General features: G+C 38.5%; 1 protein-coding gene across 1 annotated transcript; it reads left to right on the top strand.

The window, feature by feature from the left end:
• The first annotated feature begins 5,881 nt into the window (after positions 1–5,881).
• LOC121896019 (NACHT, LRR and PYD domains-containing protein 12-like) lies at positions 5,882–21,058 on the top strand. Its single transcript, XM_042409626.1, has 10 exons — positions 5,882–5,892; positions 6,348–6,525; positions 6,664–8,521; positions 10,286–10,459; positions 10,919–11,092; positions 14,921–15,094; positions 18,162–18,335; positions 18,820–18,993; positions 19,434–19,607; positions 20,597–21,058. The coding sequence occupies exons 1-10, from the start codon at positions 5,890–5,892 to the stop codon at positions 20,607–20,609; spliced, it is 3,096 nt and encodes a 1,031-aa protein (XP_042265560.1). The 5' UTR covers positions 5,882–5,889; the 3' UTR covers positions 20,610–21,058.
• The last annotated feature ends 6,744 nt before the right edge of the window (positions 21,059–27,802 follow it).

The raw sequence follows: 27,802 nt of genomic DNA, 5'->3' as shown, positions 1-27,802 counted from the left end.
CTCTCTCAGAACTGGTTCTCATGACGTGCTGTCTGACCACATCAGAATTCAAATGTTTTGACAGGTGAGAACAACAACAAACTCACAGAGGACAGAATTACAGTGAACAATACAGACTGGGACCAGAATCAACTGTAAGAAAGTGACTGTACATAATTTATTAACTCAAAAAATGGATTGACCATTACATTATTCTGTGCTCTATATTTAAAGTGTGTCTCTCTAGTGTGAAATGAAGACTTTTGTTTCTTGTCTTGATTAGTTGATTGAGAGAAAATTAATCAGCAACTATTTCAAAAATTGATGAATCGTTTCAGTGATTTTTCAAGCAAGAACGTCAACAACTGACTGGTTCCAGGTTCTCAAATGTGAGACTTCTCTGTTTCTTGAGTTCACATGATAGTAAACTGTCTAAATAACTTTTGGACTGTTGGTCAGACAAAAAGACATTTGAACCCACCTCAGAGTCTGGGAAACTGGGATGGACATTTTTCACTGTTTTCTGATGTTTTATAAACTAATCAAAATCATTTGTTTATTTCGATATTTTAGCTGAAGGCCAAACTTTTGAAAGTTAGTTGCAGCCCTAATTCACAAGAGTTTTCTTTAGACTTCCAGCCTTCGGTCTGACTGATAATGATGATGATGGTGATAAAGATTGTCATAAACTGCTGAGCTCTGCTGCTGATAGAGACACACATTAGAGACACACACAGAGTTGAGCATGAACCACACACACGTCACAACAGAGACACACCACAAACAGTAACAGGTCTAAAACTGATGAGGTTTATAATGTTTGTGTGCGTGTGTGTGTGTGTGTGTGTGTGTGTGTGTGTGTATGTGTATGTGTGTGTGTGTGCTGCCCTCTGCTGTTCAGGTCTGAACCAGTCTGCTGACACGACACTGTGACACTTAAAAATACACCTAAAAATAAAACAGAAATACAGAAGATACAGAAAATTAAAGTCCCTCCACTCAAAACTTGTTCATTCAGTTGGATGTTGTTCTTGCTCTCTGTGCAGAATGATGTTTGTTCAAAGTTTGTTCTCACATTCATCTGCTGAAGGAGGAAAGTTTCTCTGTTCTCACCTTCAATCTCAGTTTAACACATGTACAACATGGTTTATCAAAGTGATTTGATTTTTTGTGCATCAGAGATGAATATTTAGTAAACTTACTACAGAAACATGTTTGACCTTCTTTATGTTTATCTTACAGACTTCAGTTCACACATGTGTTCAAAGTGTTAATTTGCTTGTGATCATTTGAGTGCAACACTATGAATGTCTACAAGCAGACACTGTCTGAAAGTGTAAATCATTCCAGCCTTGCATGTTAGTTGTTCAGAACAGGTAGAAACACCTTCTAACTTAAGATATGATTGGACAACACTGGCCAACAACCTGCCTAAAGTCACCTACTACGCCCCTGTCTAGCCCCAAGGCCATTTGCTCCTGACCAATGATTGTTTGTGGGAACCAGTGAATCAAGAGAAACAAAAGGCCTTTCTCATTAAAAGCTTTTAAAAATATAATTTATAGAATTTTGTTACCATGAATATCAATAGTGGCTAATTATTGGAACTGAATATATTATCCTGGAACTAAATAAAACATACGTGCTACTCCTGGCCCACAGGAAGTTCTTTCCTGATTGTCCCTGTCTGTCCATGTGTCTGTATCTGTCTGCTCATCTGAACCTCCTGCATCTTCCTCATCCTCTTCTTCACCACCTTCTTCCATCCCAAGTTCAAACTCATCCTCATCTCTCATCATCTGACAACTCCAAATCTGAATCTCCCTCAACTATCCAGTAAAGAATCCTCTCTGCTTCAGTTCTGTTTCCTACAACAATGCTGAGTGATTAAGTGGATTAATATGCATATTAATAATAAATGGGCTATTATTTCAAAACACAAATAATTTAACTCCTTTCAGAACTAAATGTATAATTCCTGACATGTTAATAAACAAAAAACATGTATGATTATCACAGTAAAAAAAGCAACAGATAAACTATATTTGACTTACCTCTCCTCTTTCCATAAAATATGCTTGCAGCTATGCTGTCCATTTTGGATGAAAAGGAAGAGGAGGTTTCCAGCATCCCAGCCTATGAAATGACATATCATTGGAAATCCCAGGATGTTCTTACAATATAGCAGGGATTGACAGAGTAGGTCAGAGTAAAGGGAGATACATGTGTAAGTATCAATGGGCTAGGTCTCATGAGAATACAGGGAGCAAGCCCAAATAAACAACCATACTTTAGAAATAAGCCCAAAAAAACACAAACCACGAATACCAATATCTGTAAGCGACTTTACAGAAAAATAAGCCCAAAGTTGCTTATAATAAGTGGATTTGGCAACTATGATTCCCACAGTGTAATACAGGGCTACCACTTCACACAGTGGAAGTGATAAATTACATTTACTTTTTTCAGTATTTTGCACTTTGCTACCTTTGTAGTCGCATCAATTACAGAGTAAGAGCAAAGGTCACAGGAAAAGTGATGATCATCTGTGAAAACAAAGGAAAGGTGTCAAACCTGCAGCTGGAGGGCAGAGCTCCATGTCCAGGGACTTTATGTAGAAGATACATGTTGGCTGGTAGAGTGTTGGGGGTGGAGGGTTATGGTCACACATGGGTTGGGCCCAGGTTCAGTTTGTGAACCATACAGAAAATGCACAACAATGTAATAGAGCTGTGAAATGGGAGGAGATATTTCAGACGCCCTTGGTTCCAAAAGTAAAAACCCTGTTCATTTCTCTCATAAACAGTGTTAGTGACTCTCAGGTCTCTCTTCTACAGTTCAGATCAACATGAAACTCTTCTTGTTGAATCATCAGAACAAAAGATGAACAACTGTGTTAGAAAACATCTGGTTCTTTAGTAAAAAGTTGAAGCTACAAGGCTGTGGACAGAAAGATTTTGGGATAGAAGTTAACTATGACTCCCAAGGTGCATTTCAGCATGAAACAGCCAATCACACGGCTTAAAATTCAGTCACGTGTGCCGCTAACAGAGAAGCTAAAGATTACAATGTTGAGAAAACTGATTTTACAATCTAAAGATAAAATCAGTTAACTTTTACTTTGTGGGTCACTTTGAGTGAAGTCAGTAACCATGGTGACATGGTCTTTATTCAGCAATGAATTCTTTACACTCTGATTCGCACATCTGGCTTCATCTCGATAACAACGGCATCCGAGGACAAAAGAGGATTTCTCTGACATGAATTGTAAATAATGTAAACTGGTGTCAGAATATAAACCTAAACTGAGGGTCTACTTTACTCTTCCTGTGGACTGTAGGCACAGATTTATCTGTTTGACTTCATCTGTTGACACAAGAACACGTTTACTGGAAAACCTTGTGTCTGTGTTTGTACCTAACAGCCAGCGAACAGTCAGAAAACTTTTCAGAAATCTCTGCTCACACGTTAAGCTGAGTGACTAAAAGAACATTTATCTTTTCTCACACACAAGCATGCATGCACACACACACACACACACACACACACACAGAAACACACATACACACACATATGACTTCCAGTAAAGACGGCGGGTGAGCAAACAGGTAGGGCGTAACGGTGAAAGTTCAGTCTATTCAGACTCCATTTTAAAGTCAACAGAGCAGAAGGAGGAAAACAGTCCCAGTCTGAGGCAGGGTGAGTGTTAATATCAGGGCTGCAAATGATGATTACTGTCATTATTGATCAATCTGCTGATTATTTTTCGGATTAATTGCTTAGTTTATTAAACTGTGAAAAATATGAGATCACAGTGTTGACGTTTTGAAACATTATTTCCTTTTTTCTTTTGCTGGTTTCTGCGTCCTCACAGCGATGTAACGTGGCACACTAGTACGGTCAAAATAGAGAGAAGTCACAGTTAAGAACAACACAGATTTTTATCTGAAGTCTGTTTGTTGGATTTAAACCAGAGTCAAAGTTTATCTTTGTGATGGCTAGAAAACACACATGGTTGTAGTTAAAGTAATGTAAACTAATAAGAAGCTACTAAGTTGAGAGAAAGGACTGGGGTTATTATACTATGTATGTGTGTGTCTCCAGTGTTTCTGGTTTACCTCTCAGACTCCAGAAGATGAATGATCTGGAGGAAGAGGAGGACGGAGCAGAGTCTCCATACTTCAGTAATGAACCTGGACCCTCAGACACAAAGTAAGAGACTGTTTCTACTGTAAACCTGAAGATGATTCAATGTTGAAATGTCATTTCGCTCGCAAAACTTTCCCCTGCTCACTTGCGAGTGGTTTTTCTTTTTGGCAGTAAGTGGGTGGACCCTCTCACCATTGTATCCCTAAATATAGTTGGTTGAGCAGGTCCGCCATCCTGCATAGCTGAACACACCACATAGACAAGTTCTATATGAAAAGTGCTCTGAAATAACTTCTGTTGTGATTTGGCGCTATATAAATAAAACAGACTTGACTTGAATGTATGCAAAATCTTACACAGAGTAATGTACTTGAATGTGTTTGTCTAAGCTCTGTCCTTTGTTTCTACCATTGTTGAAATTAATTTGATAAAACACTAGTCATTTGTTTTTTAACTTAGGTCCTGTATTTATTTTTATATTTATTTTGGTAAAATGTCAGTGTAGGCAAAGATATTGCATCATCATGTGCCGTACTCTGTCAGAGCCGCGGTGACCAATCTCTTCCACTGTGATCTGTTGGCAATCAAACCTCTTGCATCCCTGGCAGTGAGGCTGGTTCACTTCTTGATGTGGCACAGTGGTGCGGTCAAAATAGAGAGAAATCACAGTTAAGAACCACACAGATGTTTATCTGAAGTCTGTTTGTTGGACTTAAACCAGAGTCAAAGTTTATCTTGGTGATGGCTGGAAAACACACATGGTTGTAGCTAAAGTAATGTAAACTAATAAGAAGCTACTAAGTTGAGTGGCAGGACTGGCTTTATTATACTGTGTGTGTGTGTGTCCCAAGTGTTACTGGTTTACCTCTCAGACTCCAGAAGATGAATGATTTGGAGGAAGAGGAGGACGGAGCAGAGTCTCTGATATCCAGCTGTGTGTCTATGAAGAGTGACCGGTCTAAAAATGATCCTCCATACTTCAGTAATGAACCTGGACCCTCGGGCACAAAGTAAGAGACTGTTTCTACTGTAAACTGACCTGAAGATGATTCAATTTTGAAATGTTATTTAAAAACAAACACCACTGACTGACAACCTACACTCTACTACAAACATTTACATCAGATATTAATGAGATTCTGAAGATCTTCTGCAGCAGGTTTAGTCATCTAAATATAAAGTGGCACCTGATGTGAGATGAGATTCAAACGCGTCAATGTAGAGGAGTCTTGCGTGCAACTTAAATAGCCATGCACGCATATTATTATTGCGAGCGCTTTGACAGCACTGTTTAGCCTGTGAGGAGAAAACTATGTTTTGAGCACACGCAGAATACGAAAGAGTGCGTGACTGTTATCCTCAAGCACACAACTCCTATCATTGCTCTCCTGCACACAAAACTTTCCCCTGCTCACTTGCGAGTGTTTTTTCTTTTTGGGTGGACCCAGTCAAAATAGAAAGAAGTCACAGTTAAGAACAACACAGATTTTTATCTAAAGTCTGTTTGTTGGACTTAAACCAGTCAATCTTTGTGATGGATAGAAAACACACATTGTTGTAGTTAAAGTAATGTAAACTAATAAGACGCTTCTAAGTTGAGAGGCAGGACTGGGTTTATTATACTGTGAATGTGTGTGTGTCTCCAGTGTTACTGGTTTACCTCTCAGACTCCAGAAGATGAATGATCTGGAGGAAGAGGAGGACGGAGCAGAGTCTCTGATATCCAGCTCTGTGTCTATGAAGAGTGACCGGCCTTTGTTTATGGTATGGCACTGGAAATTATTATTATCATTTTATAGATTTTTTTTTTTTTTTTCCTTTTTTAATGGCTCATAGTAGATTAAAGGGCCCCTGTGGAGTTTCTCAAAACAAACAAAAGCCATGTTCACATTTATTTACTTACAAAATGCATTGTGCGTATCATTGTGGTCTAACAAATGTGTTGAATCCATTTCCCTCCTCATGAAACATTTGCAAAGCCAATTTTTAACTTAGTATTTTAAATCCTGCAACCTTTACACCCATGTTTACTAGCCTGCAGTCTTCTTCTCTGCCTTTGCTGGCACATTGTTTTGTCTGTCTAATTACTTACGAACCCTCGCAATTGTAGTATCCATTATTTTATTTCAAATTGAATGTGCTTAAAGCCCAAAGCATGAAGAACAAAAAAATGTGTAACTGTCTAAATACTTGATTACATTTCTGGACTGTTTATGTAGGGAAAGAGCTGCATGCAGAGAAAGGAAAATCTCTACCAACTGTGGACACTGGTTCTGCAGACAATGTATCACCTCATACTGGGACCAGTCTGCTTCATCACGAGACTCCTCCTGTCCCCAGTGTGGAGAAAGATCCAGAACAAGACCTGGACTGCAGACAGACAATCAGACCAGCACTGTAAGTAAGACTGAAGATCCACCTGCTGATGTCATCATCTCTGAAAACAGGACAAGAATTTATGTCCTCTATCGTACTGAAAATTAAGATACGTGAGACATTTTTCTTTTTATTTATTTATTTTTTCCTCACTTTCAGCAGATAGTGATCTGCAGGAGGTTTTAAATGAACATAAGATTAGTCTGAGGAGGAGATGTGGATGTGTGACTGAAGGAACTGATGAAGCAGGAAGTGAAACCCTCCTCAACAGGATCTACACTGAGCTCTACATCACAGAGGGACAGAGTGAAGACATTAATACCCAACATGAGGTGAGGCAGCTTGAAAAAGCTTCCAAGATGGAGACCCTCCATGACACTCTAATCAAGTGCCACGACATCTTTAAAGTCTTACCTGAGCAACAGAAACACATCAGAGTTGTTCTGACGAACGGTGTCGCTGGCATTGGAAAAACCTTCTCAGTGCAGAAGTTCACTCTGGACTGGGCAGAGGGCTCGAAAAACCAAGACATCAGTCTGGTGATTCTGCTTTCATTCAGGGAGCTGAATTTGATCAAAGATGAGCAGTACAGTCTCCTCATGCTGATCCATGTTTTCCATCCAACATTACAGAAGGTCACAGCAGAGAAGTTCGCTGTCTGTAAAGTAATGTTCATCTTTGATGGCCTGGATGAAAGCAGACTTTCACTGGATTTCAAGAACAGGAAGGTTGTGTCTGATGTCACACAGAAGTCATCAGTCAATGTGCTGTTGACAAACCTCATTGAGGGGAATCTGCTTCCCTTGGCTCTCATCTGGATAACTTCACGACCTGCAGCAGCCAATCAGATCCCTCTGACATGTGTTGACAGGGTAACAGAAGTACGAGGCTTCACTGACGCCCAGAAGGAGGAGTACTTCAGGAGGAAATTCAGTGATGAAGAACTGTCCAGCAGAATCATCTCACACATCAAGACATCCAGGAGCCTCCACATCATGTGTCACATCCCCGTGTTCTGCTGGATCACTGCTAAAGTTCTGGAGCACATGTTGACTACAGACAAGAGAGGAGAGCTGCCCAAGACCCTGACTGACATGTACTCACACTTCCTGCTGGTTCAGACAAAGAGGAAGAAGCACAAGTATGATGAGGGACATGAGACGAGTCCACAGGAGCTGACGAAGGCTGACAAGGAAGTTCTTCTGAAGCTGGGGCAGCTGGCATTTGAACAACTGGAGAAAGGAAACATCATGTTCTACCAAGAAGACCTGGACCAGTGTGGTCTCGATGTCATAGAGGCCTCAATGTTATCAGGAGTTTGTACAGAGATCTTCAGAAGACACAGTGTGATCTTCCAGAAAACAGTATACTGCTTTGTTCATCTGAGCGTTCAGGAGTTTCTGGCTGCATTCTACATGTACCACTGTTACACCGACAGCAACACAGAGGTACTGAAGGACTTCTTGAGAGAAGACTACAAACACAGGGAATCAAAATCAGAGTCTTTCCTCAAGAGGATTTCGTATTTCAGAAACAATGATAGCTGTGACCCATCTCTGGATAACTTCCTGAGGAGAGCCATGGAGAAATCTCTCAAGAGTAAAAATGGCCACCTGGACCTGTTTATTCGCTTCCTTCATGGTCTCTCTCTGAAAGCCAACCAGAAACTCTTGGGAGGCCTGCTGTGTTGGACAGAAAACAGTCCAGAAATCATCCAGAGAGCCATCAACAACCTGAAGGAGATGAATGCCCACAGAATCTCTCCTGACAGAAGCATCAACATCTTCCACTGTCTGATTGAGATGAATGACCGCTCAGTACATCAGGAGATCCAAGAGTTCCTGAAGTCAAAGAACAGATCTAAGAGGAAACTCTCTGAGATCCATTGCTCAGCTCTGGCCTACATGCTGCAGATGTCAGAGGAGGTTCTGGATGAGTTTCACCTGAGAGAGTACAATACATCTGAGGAGGGACGACGGAGGCTGATCCCAGCTGTGAGGAACTGCAGAAAGGCTCAGTAAGTCCTGATGTGATTAGCATTATAAATCAGTGTAGATTAGTAGTTTAGTTCTTCAAATATAAATAATATAAAATTCTTATTATTGTTAAAATAGTGCTCTACTTGTGTATAGCCAAAATAATATGTCAGTTATATTCAGTCTCAGTACTTGAGCTGTTTCAAATGTTGTGAGTGCAAATAATGTTGATTTTTCAGTTGGTTGTGTTTATAGCTGTTAAGTTAATGAACACAGTTATTGTATTTATTTCTAGTAATGATTGGATTTTACAGTTTTCTCTTCTATTTATCTTCCTTTGGGTGATGGAGGTGTCATTCAAACCTGGTAAAACAAATAATGGACTTTAGAGTTGTGGTTGAGGTTTTGTTGCTGCAGCAGTTAAGTTATGATTACATGAGTATGGTTCTGAAAATAATATCAGACAAACACTGTTTTTACCACTGTATGATTAAGAGTTTAAAATAAGATGTGTCATTTTCCAAAGGCGATTTCTGAAGTCAGAGAGAATTACTTTCATTATGGTTTCTGAGCCATTTCATAGTGAGCACAGGGGATCAGCAAGTCAGCAAACTGATTCAGTAATGTCAGTTATACAACAATATCTTAAGTTTGCTAACATTTACCAACATTAGCTTCCATAAACTACTGGTCATATGAGATAAAACCCCTGAATGTGTTGAACCGAGCAATGGTACCTTTTATTTCTCATGAATTCAAATTTGTATTCTTATATTCTGTTCATCACAGAAAGAAACTCTTAGATGTTTAGTAGCAGGAAATGCACAGTGGTTTGATGAGTATATATGAGCAGAATGGTAGAATTCAGACAGTTTAAATAGATCTTATACACATTAAAGGTCAATGTTATATATTTAATACCCTAATACCCTGATAAAATCTTTCTGACTACATCATGTTAAGAATAATTCAACCTTATTGGTTTGTTAACTGTGTTTGTGTGCTGAATCAGTTTTTCAGATTCTCAGAGAAGAATGTTGCCACTTAACATCATGAAGTCATCCGACCCAGTCTCACAACAGTTCGTGAAATAGTCACACAATTTAAAATAGCTACTCTGGTATTTAATTATATAATATTTATTATGTACAGGTCTAATATTGTCAAGCCATTTGTTTAATTTGTGTTTGATATTCCCACTTAGGGATGTGAACCCGACTTTCTCAACTGTAATTGTTTACTGAGTTGAACTGAGTAAAAATATCATGGAGTAAAATTAAAAATAGTGGTTTTCTAATCAAGGTGGCCTCATGCTCAACTTTGTGGAGACAGACATGGGATCAGATCAGAAAGACAGACTGTGCACATTATGGAAGTCTCAATGTAACTCAATTTTCTTTCCCTTCATCTGCAAGATTAAAGCAAAACAAAGATTAAAAATCTGCAGGCATGAGAGAGAGTGATAGGAATTATTGTTTCATTCAAGTGAGATACGATTAGCTAAACTGGGGGTGCTGCCATATAATAGCAGTGTTTGCGGTTTTATTCTGGTGATGCATGTCATTCCCTTTTTCTCTCTCTCTCCTTTTTTCCCTCTTATCTCTCAACTGTCGCATTCCATTTAGGAATAAAATGCCCCAGTAAAAAAAAATCTTTAATAAAAAAGATTAGCTGAACCACTGATATGAAGAGTAAATGTTCATCAAAATAGTGAATGTCAAACTGTTTTGGAATCAAATGCATGAAGTAAATATAAAGTATCCTCTTTCATGGTAACATATGTTGTAATATATGTGTCTTGACAGACTCTCTGGCTGTGGACTCTCAGAGACTCACTGTGAAGTTGTGGCCTCAGCTCTGAAGTCCAACCCCTCCCATCTGAGAGAACTGGACATGACTGAAAACAAGCTACAGGGTTTAGGAGTGAAGCTACTGTCTGCTGCACTGGAGAGTCCACACTGTAGACTGGAGACTCTGAGGTTAGTTCAGTGACTGTCTGTTACTATTGTTGATCTTAATGTTTAACAGCTGAATCTAATTTATGTACATCCATAACTTATATCCATGAAGTTCAATTTCTTTATTCCATATTATCATTTTTTTCCGTACAAATTTTAGTCTGTAGTAATAAAAGATGACACATCAGATGACACATAAATAGTCACATCTGTATACAGAGAATACAGGTATATAAAGTATTTTTAATGAAGCACTGTTGACATGAATACGTGTCTGAATGTTGTGGTAACATTTAGATGATGTCTGTGGAAGGCTGACATTACGATGATCCACAATAACACAAGGACAAAGTCACTACTCATTTTAGGGAGAAGCTCATTGATTAGGACATAGTAATGTTGAACTACACATTTAAAACCTGAACACATCTGATTGGATTATAAATGGATTTTTATCTACATCATTTACTCTTTATTCAGATTGATTCGCTGTAGTTTGTCAGAGATCAGCTGTGCTTCTCTGGCCTCAGCTCTGACGTCTGGCCCTTCCTTTCTGAGAGAGCTGGATTTGAGTGACAACAAGCTGCGGGATTCAGGAGTGAAGCTGCTGTGTGATTTTCTGGAGAGTCCACACTGTAGACTGGAGACTCTGGGGTCAGTTCACTGACTGTTTGTTACTATTGTTGATCTTCATGTTTAACAACTGAACCTAATTTATGTATATACATAACTTACATTCATGATTTTTTCCCGACACTTAAATGTTTTTACTGTACAAAGTTTAGTCTGTAGTTATAAAAGATGATTCCTAAAGAAACTGTAGAAAATGTCCACTCTTAGTTCCTAAAGTAAATTAATGTTTATAATTTTTGGTAGAGGGTCACATCTGTATACAGAGGATCATAACAACTAATATCTGTTTTAATCAATTTTACTTAATGAAGGTAATTTTTTTTGGCTCGATCCTTTAGTACACACACACACACACACACACACACACACACACACACACACACACACACACACACACGCACACACAGCGGGATACAGAGAGATCAATGCAGGTGTTTAAAATATTTTTATGAATCAGTGTTGACATGAATAAGTGTCTGAATGTTCTGGTGACATTTGGATGATATCTGTAGAAGGCTGACATTATGATGATCCACAATAACACAATTACAGTCACTCTACTCATGTTAAGGAAAACTAATTGATCATGACAGCAATGTTGAACGACACATTTAAAACCTGAACACATCTGTTTGGATTATAAATGTATTTTTATCCACACAACAAACAACATGGTTTCTGTAATCAGGGTCAGGGATTAGAGAAACCTGGTTTCATAAAAGTAGATTTCTCCTTGAGAACTCTGATTTCTCTGTCATGTATTGACTTTTTAAATGTGAGCACATGCAGGATAAAAGACTGCAGACAGAGAAGAATAATAGACAGAATAACAACAATCATAACAATAACAATAATAGCAGCAATAACAGTAGCAATAGCCAGGGAAGGATGCCAACAGGACTGCGAAGGCTTGGCCTGCAACCCAGGGTTTCCTGCTTGATGAGAAAGCACAAAAAACTCCAGGGAAGAAGCAAACTTAGTGATATGCATTGATGTTATATGAATGCATACAGGTGGAGAGGGGGAGGAGGAGAGAGGAGCTCAGTGCATCATGGGAAGTCCCCCACCAGTCTAGGCCTATAGCAACATAACTAAGGGCTGATCCAAGGTGAGCCTGGTCCGCCCTAACTATAAGCTTTATCAAAAAGGAAAGTTTTAAGCCTACTCTTAAACATAGAGAGGGTGTCTGCACCCCTGACCGAATCTGGAAGATGGTTCCACAAGAGGGGAGCCTGATAGCTGACGGCTCTGCCTCCCATTCTACTTTTAAATACTGTAGGAACCACCAGTAAGCCTGCATTCTGGGAGCGCAGTGTTCTAGTGGTATAATACGGTACTATGAGCTCTTCAAGATATGATGGTGCCTGACCATTAAGGGCTTTGTAAGTTAGGAGAAGGATTTTAAATTCTATACTAGATTTTACAGGAAGCCAATGTAGCAAAGCTAAAATGGGAGAAATGTGATCTCTCTAGTTTTAGTCAGTACACATGCAGCTGCATTTTGGACCAGCTGGAGAGTCTTTAGAGACTTGTTAGGGCAGCCTGATAGTAAGGAATTGCAATAATCCAGCCTAGAAGTAACAAATGTGTGGACTAGTGTTTCTGCATCTTTTTGGGACAAGATGTGCCTGATTTTTGCGATATTACGTAAGTGAAAAAAGGCAGTCTTTGAAATTTGATTTATGTGGGAGTTAAAGGACATATCCTTATCAAAGATAACTCACAGATTCCTTATGGTGGTGCTGGAGGCCAGGGTAATGCCATCCAGAGTAGCTATATCATTAGATAATGTGTTTCTAAGGTGTTTAGGGCCAAGCACAATAACTTCAGTTTTATCTGAGTTTAGTAGTAGCAAATTGGAGGTCATCCAGGTCTTTATGTCCTTAAGGCATGCTTGGACTTAATTTAACTGATTGGTTTCATCAGGCTTCATTGATAAATATAATTGGGTATCATCTGCATAACAATGAAAATTTATGGAGTATTTCCTAAAGGAAGCATATACAAGGTGAATAGTATTGGTCCCAGTACAGAACCTTGTGGAACTCCGTGTCTAACTTTTGCCTTCATGGAGGATTCATCATTAACATGTACAAACTGAAGTCGGTGTGATAAATAGGACTGAAACCAGCTTAATGCAGTTCCTTTAATGCCAATTAAATGTTCCAGTCTCTGCAAAAGGATGTGATGGTCAGTTGTGTCGATTGCGGCACTAAGATCTAGCAGGACAAGTATGGAGACAAATCCTTTGTCCAATGCAGTTAGGAGGTCATTTGTGACTTTCACCAGTGCTGTCTCTGTGCTATGATGCGCTCTAAATCTATAGGTCTATAATTGGCTAAAATGCCTGAATCAAGAGTAGGCTTCTTAAGAAGAGGTTTAATTACAGCTACTTTAAAGGACTGTGGTACATAGCCTGTTACTAAAGACAGATTGATCATATCTAGTAAAGAAGTGCTAACTAAGGGTAAGGCTTCGTTAAGCAACCAGTTTGATGGTTTAGCTGAACAAATCATTGAAGTTAGTTCAGAACAGTCGATTCGAGAAAAAGAGTCCAAATATATGTCAGGATTTACAGCTGTTTCTAAGATACCTGTGTTTGGGGAGAAATTGGTGCCTGTTGAGGGCAGGAGGTGATGAATTTTGCCTCTAATAGTTAGAATTTTATCATTAAAGAAGCTCATAAAGTCATTACTACTTCTGTCTTCCTATATGTTTTAAGACTAATCTTGCCAGACTAAGCGAGATTCTTCCACTTTGGTGGAACGCCAAATCCTTTCCAATTTTTGCGATGTTTGCTTTAATTTGCAGGTTTGGGAGTTATGCCATGGAGCTAACCTTATGTTTTATTATCTTCCTTTTTAAGGGGGCGATAGAGTTGAGTGTTATTCGTAATGAGCCTGCAGCACTATCAACAAGATTATCAATTTGGGAGGGACTAAAGTTAACATAAGAGTCCTCTGTAGTATTGAGACATGGCATTGAAATCAGTGCTGATGGAATTGCTTCCTAAAATTTAGCTACATCTAGTGAAGACATTTTTGTCTAATGGTGTGTAATCCAGTAATAGGAATTCAAAAGTTATTAAAAAATGATCTGATAAAATAGGAATTTGTGGAAAAATTATTAAATGTTCAATTTCAATCCCATAAGTCAGAACAAGGTCGAGGGTGTGGTTAAGACAGTGAGTGGGATTATTTACACACTGAGAGAAGCCAATTGAGTCTAATAATGAGATAAACGCAGTGCTGAAACTATCATTATCAACGTCCACATGAATATTAAAATCACCTACTATAATTACTTTATCTGTACTAAGGACTAAGTTTGATAAAAACTCAGAATTCAGATAGGAATTCAGAGTACAGACCAGCAGGATGGTACATTATAACAAATGGAACTGGCTGTAAAGTTTTCCACGTTGGGTGAGAGATATTAAGAATAAGGCTTTTGAATGAGTTATAATTAAATTTAGGTCTAGGGTTGATGATTAGGCTTGAGTTGAAAATGGCTGCAAATCCACCTCCTCTGCCAGTATCTCGAGGAATGTGAGTATTAATATGACTGGGGGGAGTGGATTCATTTAGGCTGACATATTCTTCATGACACAGCCAAGTTTCAGTAAGACAAAATAAATCAATATGATGATCTGAGATTAAATTGTTTACTAATACAGCGTTAGATGACAGAGATCTAATGTTCAAGAGTCCACATTTAATTCTCTTATTTTGTTGTGCTATTGCAGTAGTGGTTTAAATTTTTATTCGATTTTTATGAATGACTCTTCTTTTGTTTACTTTGGATTTAATTGATTTAAGTGGTCGGGTATGTCATGTATTCTTTATTCAGATTCTGGTGCTGCAGGTTGTCAGAAGTCAGCTGTTCTTCTCTGGCCTCAGCTCTGAAGTCCAACCCCTCCCATCTGAGAATGCTGGATCTCAGTAACAATAAGCTGCAGGATTCAGGAGTGAAGCAGCTGTCTGATTTTCTGGAGAGTCCACACTGTAGACTGGAGACTCTGAGGTCAGACACCGCTTTAACTTCTGTGCTGAGATTAATATGATATAAAAGTTGTGGTGACACTAAGCTGCAGATTTAAATCTGATATTATGCTGATCCACACTGATTATCTTAAGGCTGCATTCACACCAAATCAGGCGGTGCGGCGTTCAGCCGCAGGGTCGATCAGAGGTGTGTGGGTTTGTGGGCGTGTTTATTTGTGCTCTACAATGTAACTGCTGTGAAACAATCAGAGAATAATGTTTTATTGATCTGATTCACTGGCTTTCTCGCTGCCAGCGCTCCCTCTCTTCATTCACTCTCTAGCTTGACCATAGCTGCTTTCTCTCTCTCTTTCTCTCGTCTTTTTTAAAATGTGTCGGGAAGCTGACAGCAAAGTCTAACTTTACTAACGTTATCAAGCGAAGAAAAATGTCCTCCCCTCATCCTAGTAACATCTTTGTCCACCCTCATGGCAGTGTTTACAACTCTTGTCAGTCTGATCTCCTGCTGTGATTGGCCACCGCAGCCTTCAGCCGCAGTGACGTCGGGTTGTGTTTCTCCAAAAGTTGACTCTGGCTCAACTTTCCGGCCACAGTCCGGTGCGGCGCCACAGCGGCCAAAACGGCTGCAGCCGAGCTGCACTACCCCCATTCAAGTGAATGGGACGACTGGCGTTTTCGCCGCACCGCCTGATTTGGTGTGAATGCAGCCTAATGGAAAAGTCTATTTTCTTCTTCAGTGGTTTAGTCCATTGACTGTGTCAGAGCAATGTTGAGGTGCACATTTAAAACCTTCATATAACAAAAAAATCCTACATTGGATAATTCACTCTGAACCTCTTAAACTCTGTTTTTTGTCTTTTGTATTTGACAGTTTTTAACCTGCATCCTGTTGGGTTCAGGTGTTTGGAGCTTCCATCTTCTAAACTTTAGGGCTGGACAATAAAAACGCAGTACGTCTTCTCTGGTCTGCCCACTGGACTGGTACAATTAAAATAAAGGATAAAATCTTGTGATTAAATGTTCAGTGATGTAGCAGTTATAATTTAAAAAATTAATATCAAATGAGAAAAAACAATACAGCTTCTGTGCTCCCAAGTCTCAACTGACAGAAAAAAACAGGCTGCAGACATGAAACTTTGAAAGTCCTGCTGACTGTCAAGAAAAAAATGGAAAAATCTTGTCCAAGTACACGAATCGATAAATTAAATTTCTTGACTATTTTACAAACTGCCGTGAGACTGACTTGTCATCTGTCATGCACATCCAAATATTTAATAGATTAATAGATTTTCCGATTAATTGCGATTCTTATTTGAATGATCAATAAACAATTCCTGAAATCCAGAGATTAATCTTTACATTTGTGCCTTTTCTCAGTAAACATGTGTACATGTGCACTGTGTTGCATGTATGCAGTGGTAACTTTTTGTAAATGGTTCAGTTAGAGCAGCATGATGTGTAAAATGTCGACTTTGTGGAAATCGAGGTATTACGACACGCACAAAAATCTTATTTTAAGCTAAAAAGTAATGCTGTTGCTAGCTGCTATATTAGCTGCCTTGAGTCACGAGAGTCCCGTAAACCGTGATGTGATTAGTTTCAGTCTGTGGACGCGACACAGTTTATGGGACTGTCGTGACTCAGGGTGGTCTACCGACTCTGGCCATCTCGTAGGGGATCTAGAGATCACATCTACAAGAGGAAAGACTCCACACACTGGTTTGAGTGCTCGGTTTGTGTTTCTTAACGAGATGTTATCTCTGACTGCAAGATGTGAAACTCTGGATGTGGAATGAACAGTGTGCAGAATTTACTACATTCAGTCTGTCTCTACCTGCTGGGGAGCTAACGCCAGCCGGCAGCTGTCTACAGGTATCAGACTAATGTCTTGTTAACACAAATACAAACACAGCAGATTAAGTAAGGAGCAGACTTTCAGTTTCTGCTGTTTGTGCTCAAAGTGATAGAGTTGAATTAGCATGTACTGACATATGGGCAGAAATATGTGTCACTAGAAACTAAATTGGTTGATTTATATTTTAATTTGAATTGCTCAACTTTAATAATTGCATTGAAAAACTGAATTTGAATCATATAATTTGAATTTGTATTGTTTAACTTGAATAATTGCATTAAAAACAGAATCTAAACAGTATATTTTGAAATTGAATTTATTAATTTGGAACTGTATTCCAATAAATTTGAAACTGAATGTAATATTATGAAATTGAATTCAGTTGCTCTGAAACTGTATTTGATCCTTGCTGAAAATTCAATTTTCTTTATACATCTACATTCAGTTTTCACAATCCAAATACAGCTCTTGCAATTCAATTTCAGTTTACCGAGACACACATCAGTGTTCAGTGTCAAGCTTATTAATTAATTATTAATTAAATAATTTAGTTCCAAACTAATAAATTCAATTTCAAATTACACTATTCAGATTCAGTTTTTCAATGCAATTATTCAAGTTAAACAATAGAAATTCAAATTATGTGATTCAAATTCAGTTTCTGTAATGCAATTATTCAAGTTGAGTGATTCAAATGCAAATATAAATGAGTCAAATTCAGTTTCTAGTGACACATATTTCTGCCCATACTGACAGTCCATATATTGCTTTATGGGATAGCATTTATGTTTTTTAAATGTGCATAATGATGAAGCCCTTGCAAGTGATGCAGGTCTTTTATTTTTCTTGCTCAACTGTTTTGCATATGTAGACTGTGAAAAATATAGATGTGTCATGTTTTAGTCTTATTGCATTTTTACTTGTGTTTGACTGCACAACATGAGTTTGTATAGATGGAGTCACTGATGGAGCTGCAGAGTTTAAGAGGTGAAGTTACTACATCTTTGCTGAAGTAGCAGCATGTTGTTATTAATACTGATGAGAGCTCTTTTTCACTGCTTGTATTTAACAGGTTTTAACCTGCATCCTCTCAGGTTCAGGTGTTTGGAGTGTCAATTTTCTAAATTTCTACATTCTAAACCTTCAGCTTTGAACAGATTATGAAACATGATCAAATGATTTCAAGCATGAACTTTGTCTTCTGAAGTGGCATCATTTATTCTTTATTCAGATTGAGTCTCTGCATTTTGTCAGAGATCAGCTGTGCTTCTCTGGCCTCAGCTTTGAAGTCCAACCCCTCCCATCTGAGAGAGCTGCAGCTGAGAGGAAACAAGTTGCAGGATTCAGGAGTGAAGCTGCTGTGTGATTTTCTGGAGTGTCCACACTGTAGACTGAAGACTCTAGGGTCAGACACCATTTTTTACCTCTTTGCTGAGATTAATATGATGTGAAAGTTGTGGTGACACTAAACTGCAGACATAAAGCTGATATTATGCTGAATCACAATGAGTACCTTAATGGTAAAGCCTATTTTCCTATTTTCCCAAAATTTATCCTGACATATTTGGTATCTTTGTTAACTTTTGGTTGTTGAGTAGAATCTGAAATAAATTTCTGTTGGTTTTTTACTTGTGGTTGGCTGCATAATATGAGTTTGTATACATGGAGTCGGTGGTGGAACTGCAAAGTTTAAGAGGTGAAGTCAATACATCTTTGTTGAAGAAGCAGGAAGTTGTCATTAATATTAATGAGAGCTCTTTTTCACTGTTTGTGTTTAACACAAATGCAACATTCTAAACTGTCTTCAGCTCTGAACAGATTATGAAACATTGAATGATTTCAAGCAGGAACATTTTCTTCTAAAGTGACATCATGTATTCTTTATTCAGATTGAGGGACTGCAGGTTGTCAGAGATCAGCTGTGCTTCTCTGGCCTCAGCTCTGAAGTCCAACCCCTCCCATCTGAGAGAGCTGCAGTTGAGTCTCAACAAGCTGCAGGATTCAGGAGTGAAGCTGCTGTGTGATTTTCTGGAGAGTCCACAATGTAGCCTGGAGACTCTGAGGTCAGTAGAGAGTCAGTCCATGCTGGTTTCAGCAGTATTGTACTTGGGATTTATGCTTTTTAAATGTGCATAATGATGAAGCCCTTGCAAGTGATGCAGGTCTTTTATTATTTTTGCTCAGCTGTTTTGCACATGTAGATTTGAAAAAATATAAATGTGACATGTTTTAGTCTTTTTGCATTTTTGCTGCAAACATGATATTGTATAGATGGCGTCACTGGTGGGGCTGCAGAGTTGTCTTTATTGAAGTAGCAGCATGTTGTCATTAATATTAATGAGAGCTCTTTTTCATTGTTTGTATCTTAACCTGCATCCTGTTGGGTTCAGGTGTTCAGAGTTTCCCTTTTCTAAACTTCTACATTCTAAACTTCTTCAGCTCTGAGCAGATTATGAAAAATTGAATGATTTCAAGCAGCAACATTGTCCTCTATTCTATTCAGATTGAGGGACTGCAGGTTGTCAGAGATCAGCTGTGCTTCTCTGGCCTCAGCTCTGAAGTCCAACCCCTCTCATCTGAGAGAGCTGGAGCTGATTGACAACAATCTGCAGGATTCAGACATGAAGCTGCTGTCTGATCTTAAGGAGAGTCCACAATGTAGACTGGAGATTCTGAGGTCAGTAGAGAGTCAGTCTGTGCTGGTTTCAGCAGTATTGTATTAAACACAGTATCAAAGCAAATATCCAGTATTTCCTGGTGAACCTCAAACCTCCAACCTGGCTGCTTTCCTCAGTGAAGCTGTGAGAGGACAATGGTGACAGGCTTCAGGATTGGACAGAAAGACAGAGAGAGAGAGAGAACAGTCAGCCAATCAGATCAGCCAGAAGCTTGTTGTGATCATGTGTTTGAGTTGATCTGAGGGCAAGTGTTATTGTGTTCATGTCTGCAGGAAATAAAGCTGGTTTAGATAGAGACAGTGGTCCTCATCATCAAACTGTTGTACCATCAAATCTGATATGAGGTGTTTGATCTCTCATTTCAACACTAAAGAATTGATCAGTTCATCTTTGTCAGAGCTCTAAGATCAGTCTGACTGAAGCCTGCAAATCACTGGCTCTGATTTCACAGAGCCATCATTATGTTTAGTAACCAGGTGGTCTTCATACAGACCAGAAACTCTGCTGAAGTCCAGGAATCACAACAGATGTTTAGCTGAGAGCTCTGACTGATTTTCATGTGATGATTTAACAGCAGGAAAGATCTTCAAATCCCACAGAAACTCTGTAGCTTTTAAACTTTTATAACAGTTCACATGTATCAACAGTAAATCCATCAGTATGTGTTCATGACTCAGTATTCATGTGTTCATGAGCAGAATTTTTTTCTGTGTACTTCAGTGAATAGAGTAAACAGACTTGATGCCAAAATTCTTTGCAGGTCTGTGAGCTTGGAGCTCAGTGTGTTCACTCCAACACATTAACATGAGAACTGGCTACCTGCTAAAGGAAGCTGGCTATGCTGCACAGCAGTTCCACCTCTGGTCTGAACAGGACTGAAGTCCCTGCTGCTCTTTATCCTGGATGTGCTGCATCACTGACTGACGGATGAAATGAGTCTCACTAAACACTGATTTGTGACCTCTGTTATTTCTTCTTCTCTCATCAGCTGGAAGTGGTGATCTCTGTAAGAGTGTGAGTGAACATCCAGAACTGTGTGTTGTGAGAAGATCAGCTGTATCCTGATGATCCAGAGAGGCTGAAGCAGCAGCAGCTGCTGTGTGTAGAGAGGCTCTGACTGGGCCATGTTACTGGGAGGTAGAGTGGAGAGGAGAGCTTCATCCAGCAGTGACTGACAGGAATCAGAGGAAGTGGAGATGACTCTCAATGCTGCAGTCTGAACTGATCTGAGAACAGCTCTGCTGTCAGATACAAAGTCAAGTCCACAATTATCCCTCTGTGTTCCTCTGGATCTGATAGACACAGACACTCCTCCACCCTCCAAATCTCTTTCTTTTTTTGATCCATTCAGATCATCTAAAACCAAAGTGATTCTGTAGATAAGTTTGGTTTATGCGAACATATATCTTAATTTACAGTAAATTAAATGACCTGTTTTAAAAACTTCATTGCTTTCAGCTGCACTCTGTGGAATAATGTAGAATTGTAGTACATTTCCACAATATATCTCTATAAACAGTTGGGGAAGTTGACATTAAAAAGCAGCATCCAGCCTGCATGTATAAAGTTACCTCTCTAAAGTTCTGGTTATTACCACCAAAATGCTAGATAAATCTAGACTTTTCACTCATAGTTTAATAGATAAGCAATCATTTATAACACAGAAACAAGATGATAAAACCTCTAGAAAGTGAGGATTGCATCAAAGCTTCACTGAGGTTTCTTAACTGATTTGTTTGGATTTTTCTCACAGTGAATATCAGAAAAGTTTAATAATTTTGTGTTGTTTGACAAAAAGTAACAAGAAAAAAGGTAGTCAAAAGTATAGACTGCAAACTCAAGTATCATTGTTATTAGTGTAATATTATATCTGTCAAACTGATAGAGTTATTGCCGAAACCTGAACTAAATAAAAGATAATTCAGGTGAAAATCAACTGTAAGTTCGTCATTATGAACGACTCCTCTCACATACTTGTCATACTTTTGATCCATTGTTAAGGTAAAATATTAATTAGAGCAGCTTTTATAGATAAATAAAATATGAATAACTTGTGAAAATAATACAAAGGTATGAACTCCAAACTTTAGTGTCATTGTTAGATCCACACTGAATAGCTGTTAATTTCCATATTGTATCTTGGAGGTTGGTGTCAGAATGCAGAAGGCAGCCTGCATGTATCATTCTAATTAGTACTAGATTATATTTCTTTATACTTGTTCATTTTTCCTCTGTATTTTTATGTTCATATTTTAGGAGTCTATTATTACTGTATTGGTAATTGGTAATATAAGACAGGGTTTTTTTCCTGAAAATTCGCCTGAAAAGTGGGGTCGTCTTTTATTTGAGGTCTAGAATTTTAAATGTCTGTGTAAGTATACATTCTCAACAACAGATGGCACCAAAAATCTGTAAAACAAGTGCTTCCCTCCTGACTGAAACGATTCACCATCCCTCACATCCCAACTAATCTACAGCGCCAGGGGGCCTGAAAGATGGAAAGAGACAGTAATCTCACACAAAGTAGGCCGGAGTGTCCTTCGAGCGAAATACGGTATATTCTGTAACAGATTGCATTACTTGCAGAAACCAGTATGCATTTAGCCATCTGGCGAAGTAACTACACTATAATGAGTATTAGGAGTGTTTTTTATTATTGATCAATGATTCAGTCATTCAGTCAAAAAATTGACATTGTGGGTGTATGTGATGTGCTGTTGTGTGTAGCTTTGTATTTTGTATGGTTTGTTCTGTGTGTTTTTTGCTTTGTACTGTTTGTTGTTGTGCTGTTGTATGTTTTGATTGTGGGGGACTGCTGATGTAAATTAGCTTTGAGCTAACTCTGCATCTTTTATGTGCTGCTGATGAAGAGACACATTAGAGACACACACTAATGAGGTTTATGGTGTGAGTGTGTGTGTGTGTGTGTGTGTGTGTGTGTGTGTGTGTGTGTGTGTGTGTGTGTGTGTGCATGTGCTGCCCTCTGCTGTTCAGGTCTGAACCAGTCTGCTGACATGACACTGTGACACTTAAAAATACACCTAAAAATAAAACAGAAATACAGAAAATGCAGAATATAAAAGTCCTCCTCTACTCAGAAACATGTATCTTCTTTTTCCTACAGTTGGATATTGTTCTCTGTGCTGAATGTTTGTGCAGAGTTTGTTTTCACATTCATCTGCTGAAGGGCGAAAGTTTCTCTGAGTTTACCTTAAATCTCAGTTTAACACGTGTACCTACAAGCAGGATTTCTGACATCACAACTAGTTTGGAGCCAATCGTGGTCCAGTATGCAATTTACATGAGTGTGATGTGGAAACATGAAGCCTCCACTGCACAAACACTGAGAATGGACTTTACAGTGAAGCAGGATACATCTTGTGTGTTGATGTGCTCATATTAATAGATTATGGATTTTTTAGTAGCAAATTTCTAACTTGGTAATTTAAGTTTTTTGTGTAAAAAACATATCCACTATTATTCGAATGTGTCTATGTCTTATAATTATCTGGAGGGAAACTTAAAACACAATCCACGATTCAATTTGAGATAAATATAATATTAGATAAATGTATAGAACAAACTGTAAACTGTAAATTTGTTCAGACTGTGTGTGTTGTATTTCTGCCAAATAGTCATATACATTAAGACATTTCCAACATAGTTTCAGTCAACAGCTTCTGAATTATTGCTCATGGTTTATGTTAGAACAATACTGACGCTTTACACTATGCTTAAGATCAAATTACCCGACAGTAAACTCAAAGATTTATTAAGCCCCTTTCTATCTGTTAAAGTGCTGGATTTATGTCAGTCAGACAGAGGAGATGTTTACATTAATGTTCCTTACAGCTTTATTTAGAGATGACAGGACATTTAAGGAAAGGGACAATGATGTTTGCGTGATATTTGGCACCTAGTGCACGTGAGGAAGTTTAATGATCAGATGGAAGTGCTGTCCATCCTTTCTCAGGCTGCATCATCAATGGATATTATAACTTATTTTTTGGTTGTAGCTTTAATTAATGACATTTGACCAAGTGCTCCTCACAATGAATCCTGTAACAAATTTTCACATCTGTTTTATTGTTTAATATAAAACACTGAATGACAGGACATTCTGTTTAATTCCTGTTAGCTCACATGCTGTATGTTAAGCTGGATATTCATTTATTCATGTAAATGTAAAACATACAGAGAGAGCTCAGATCATTATTGTGGTTGTTTGAGGGGTTTTTAACCTCTTGCTGCGGTCGCAACACAATAGGAAAATTGTTTTTATAGACTGATCTGATATTAGAGGTTTCTCTTTCACTGTTTCATAAGTTTATTAAACTTAAAACTTATTACAGTGAAACATGTTTGACCTTCTAACAGACTGTTCATCTAACAGACTTCAGTTCACACTTGTGCTTAACGTGTTACAGATATGTTTCCGGTCTGACTTTGTATGATTATCATCACGACTTCTACGTAAAAGTGACAGCTTTTATTCAGACATGTTAAACTGCTGTCACATTTATGTAAAGAAGTGCACGTCTGAAAGGGGCTTTATTTGTTTCCACTGTGGTCAGCAGGGTGCCAAACATATTTACTAATCAACAATCCAGATTTTTCTACAGGGTTTTCATTTTCACTTCTACTTTTTGTTTTCTTCTATGACAAGTGTGCTTTAAGTTTGGTTTTGTACTCAGGTCTACTTGGTTGATCAAATAAATAATACAAAACATAGACAAATTGTACTTTTTTCCACACTTCTCACTCACTCACTCACAGAAGTAATAAGCGCCTCACATTGTTTCTCCATAGTATTTAATTAGTATCATACACAAGCATGTTTCTATTAAAACACATTATATCAACTGAATCCAAACAATAATGTACAAACAGGTTCAAACTGACAGGCCGTCTCACCGCGTTCATCCTGCACGTACAAAACCCAACACAAGAAGACCCGGATCAGCAACAAAACCTGACAAATCCAGTCAGCAACAGTTATATTTTGAAGTTTTAACTTTTAAAATCACATCCTGGTTAGAGGACATGGGTGGATGTTTGTGCCAGCAGGTGCTTCAGCTGAATTTACATAATGAGCCATGTAAATCTGTTTTCCATATTTCAAAACTGAATTTGATCGAGCTTTATGAACGTACTGCTTCAAATTCAGAAACTATGACCACTTAAGAATTAGTTAAAGTAAAACTGACTTCAGGAAAAAAAAAGCATCAGATTTATTGGATTGAGGCTGAAGGTGAGTTTTCATCTCTTGATTTCATTTAGGGAGGTCTGCCTAAATTAAATAGAAATTGACTATTTTTGATAATTAAAGACTGTGATGAATTTGGACATAATGTTTTCAAAGTTTAACTATAAGTTTTAAGTGTGAAATTTATATTTTAAGGTATGAAAAATGGAAATTTGAACATTTACAACAAAGTGACAACTGGACAAAATTCAAAGCTCCAGAACAGCTACTAAACTGGACATTGTGGTGAGATTGTTTTGTCATTTATTTACTTCACTGTTGGACTGTTAGACTGATTTGAAAGGAAGGAGACATTATATTTTTAAGAAAAATCAGTGTTCTGCAGGAGAAATCCACCGGAAGAAACCAGGTGTCTTTAATCCCCGACCAGGTTTCTCATTTAAGTGCATGTAAATGCACAGAGGCCATGTCTACATTAAAGGCTGATTTATGGTTAACTTTAGATAACATGGAACATTCTTGTTTAATTAGCCCCGGTCATGATGATATAATGTAAGTAAACAAGCTGGCTGGAGGATTGCGTCTGGTTACCATGGAGATAACCTACCATAAATCAGCCTTAAACCGGCTAAACCGGCGGGAACGCATCTTGTTCCCTCTGTTTTGTTCCTCTGTCCAGACTAAAATAACGTTTTTCTCTCACAAAAACAGCCTTCAGAGAGTGTAAATGTGAAATGCTGGCTTTGCGTTGTAGTGTGTACGGACGGCTTCATGCGAGTGGTGTTCTCTTTATTGCCTACATTAAAAGCTTGTTTAGAGTTAAACATAGCTATCTACCACCTTTCTCTGCTCAAACTGTTGGAATCTGCTGCAATAAACCACATCAGGAAGTCGCCGCCAAAATGGAAGTAGTATACCGTTCTTTGTTGGTTTGGTTGTTGGATTTTAATGTGGACGGAGGTGTTTGCAGAAACGAGTTGAAACTCCTGCTGTGGAGTCTTGATGTTTTAGCTCAAAAACATAATTTTAGAATTTAGCCAGTTGAATGTAGACTTAGTCTGAGAGTCAGAGAATAACGAGAGATTTAGTAGCTGTGAGAATACTTGTGCTGGTTGTCATTTGTACCAAACACACTAACACTCTTGTGATGCTGTTCGTTCTGTCTGGATTCTGTCATATTTTGGTGACAATTCCATAGAAATCTCCATTGACTGATGTTCTGACGAGTTTGTTACCCAACAGGATAATCATGAAAAATTGGACATCACATCCTGCAGAGTTTCAAATTGTACATGCAGGATTACAGGTCGTCTCTAGAATATTTGCCATAAAAAAAAAAAAAGAAATATGTTAAACTTTACATTACAATGACCACAATCCAGTGTACTCATGTGTAAGAAAAGTACTGTAAGACACGTCGTCATTGTGTGATCCTCCTCAGACATCACGTACTGAGAAGCTTGTAGAAACATAGTTTAAGCACAATGTCGCTGCTTCTGATTTATTGCACTGTTTTAAGTACATTTCATGTTGTGTACTTGCATTACTTTTCTGTAGGTTAATACTCAGGTTGATGCACTGGATTAAGGCCATATAATGGTGAAGTTGCACCAAAATAACCATTTACTTCTTCAGGTCCCGCAGATATACAATCCCTGCCCTCAGCATGCAAACTAAAGAGATCAGAAGTGATCAGAACAGAGCTGCAGGAGGATTTCAACAGTCAACCATCCGACAGAAAAAACCACCAGCTGTCATTTGAAGTTCTTGTTCTGCCGGCTGACAGGTAAACTAGTCAAAGTAGCTGGTGAATCTCAGAGTTTACCAGTCGAGGTGAACTGAGAAACGACAAATCGCAGCTGTTGAGGTTTAATCTGTTCTTTTGCTTTCCAGTGTGATCCCATTTTTTTGTTTTCTCTTTGTTTTAATAAAGAGAAAGGACAAAATGAGGCTTTTTGACTCCACAGATGTTTCAAGTGTTGACAGGATTTCTTAAGAATGTATTTAGAAAATTGCAGGCTGAGGCAGTCCTGGTGGCATTAAGGTGTCAGTATGCCTCAAATGATGTCAAACATCTGAAACCCCCTTTTTTCAACATCAGAATCAAAGGGTTTAGGGGATTATTACCGATGCTTTTTGTAACTTTACGAGACGGACAATTTGACAATCACGCCCACTTTATGCAGTGATTGGTAAGGTATGTGGAGGTGTGAAAATAGGTGGGGTTTGAAATTGTCCCTCAAGCTCTACTTTTATCATTCTTCACAACTACTTTTCTTGTGAACATTCGAGTCCAACATCATGAATGTCTACATGGAGAGACTGTCTGAAAGTGTGCATCGTTCCAGCCTTCCAGGTTAGTTGTTCAGAACGGGTAGAAACACTTCCTGACTTAAGATGTGTTAAGACAACACTTTGCGAAAATGGGTTTGTTTGAAGCATATTGAACCCTTCTGGATCTAGATATTGACTGAATCGCAATGTCATTGGTTCAATCCAGCCAGGGACTTTTGTTATGTCATCCTGCTTCATTACCTGTCGACTCAATACTATCAAATAAAGGCAAAAACACCCCAAAAATTATTTTTCAAAAAGACTGTAACAGTAAGTATTGAGCGTTATTTTCCACAGATAACAGGCCAAGACGTGACTGTGAAATTCCCCCGGCAATATGGTCTGTCCGACGGTGTCAATAACTAATAATCAATGTGCTGGCTGATCAACAGATCAATGAAGTTAGTGTGGACCAGAACGGAGTCAGACTGAAAACTCCAGAGCTCGACACCTGGAGCAGCAAACAATGAAAGGAGATTCAGTTTTTACTTCCTGGACTTAAGCAACACTATTTGATACATCAGTCTGACTGGAGTTGTGCTTGTTGTTTTCTGTCTCTGTCTTGACACCTGCTGAGGCCTCCAGCTCATTAACACAGCTCCTTTAGACAGTTATTAAGATCAGCTTTCCATTGTAGGGCTAAAGAGGGCTGAA

Source organism: Thunnus maccoyii, chromosome 4, assembly GCF_910596095.1.
Source record: "Thunnus maccoyii chromosome 4, fThuMac1.1, whole genome shotgun sequence".
Lineage (NCBI taxonomy): Eukaryota > Metazoa > Chordata > Actinopteri > Scombriformes > Scombridae > Thunnus > Thunnus maccoyii.
This window is presented reverse-complemented; position numbering and strand designations above follow the sequence as displayed.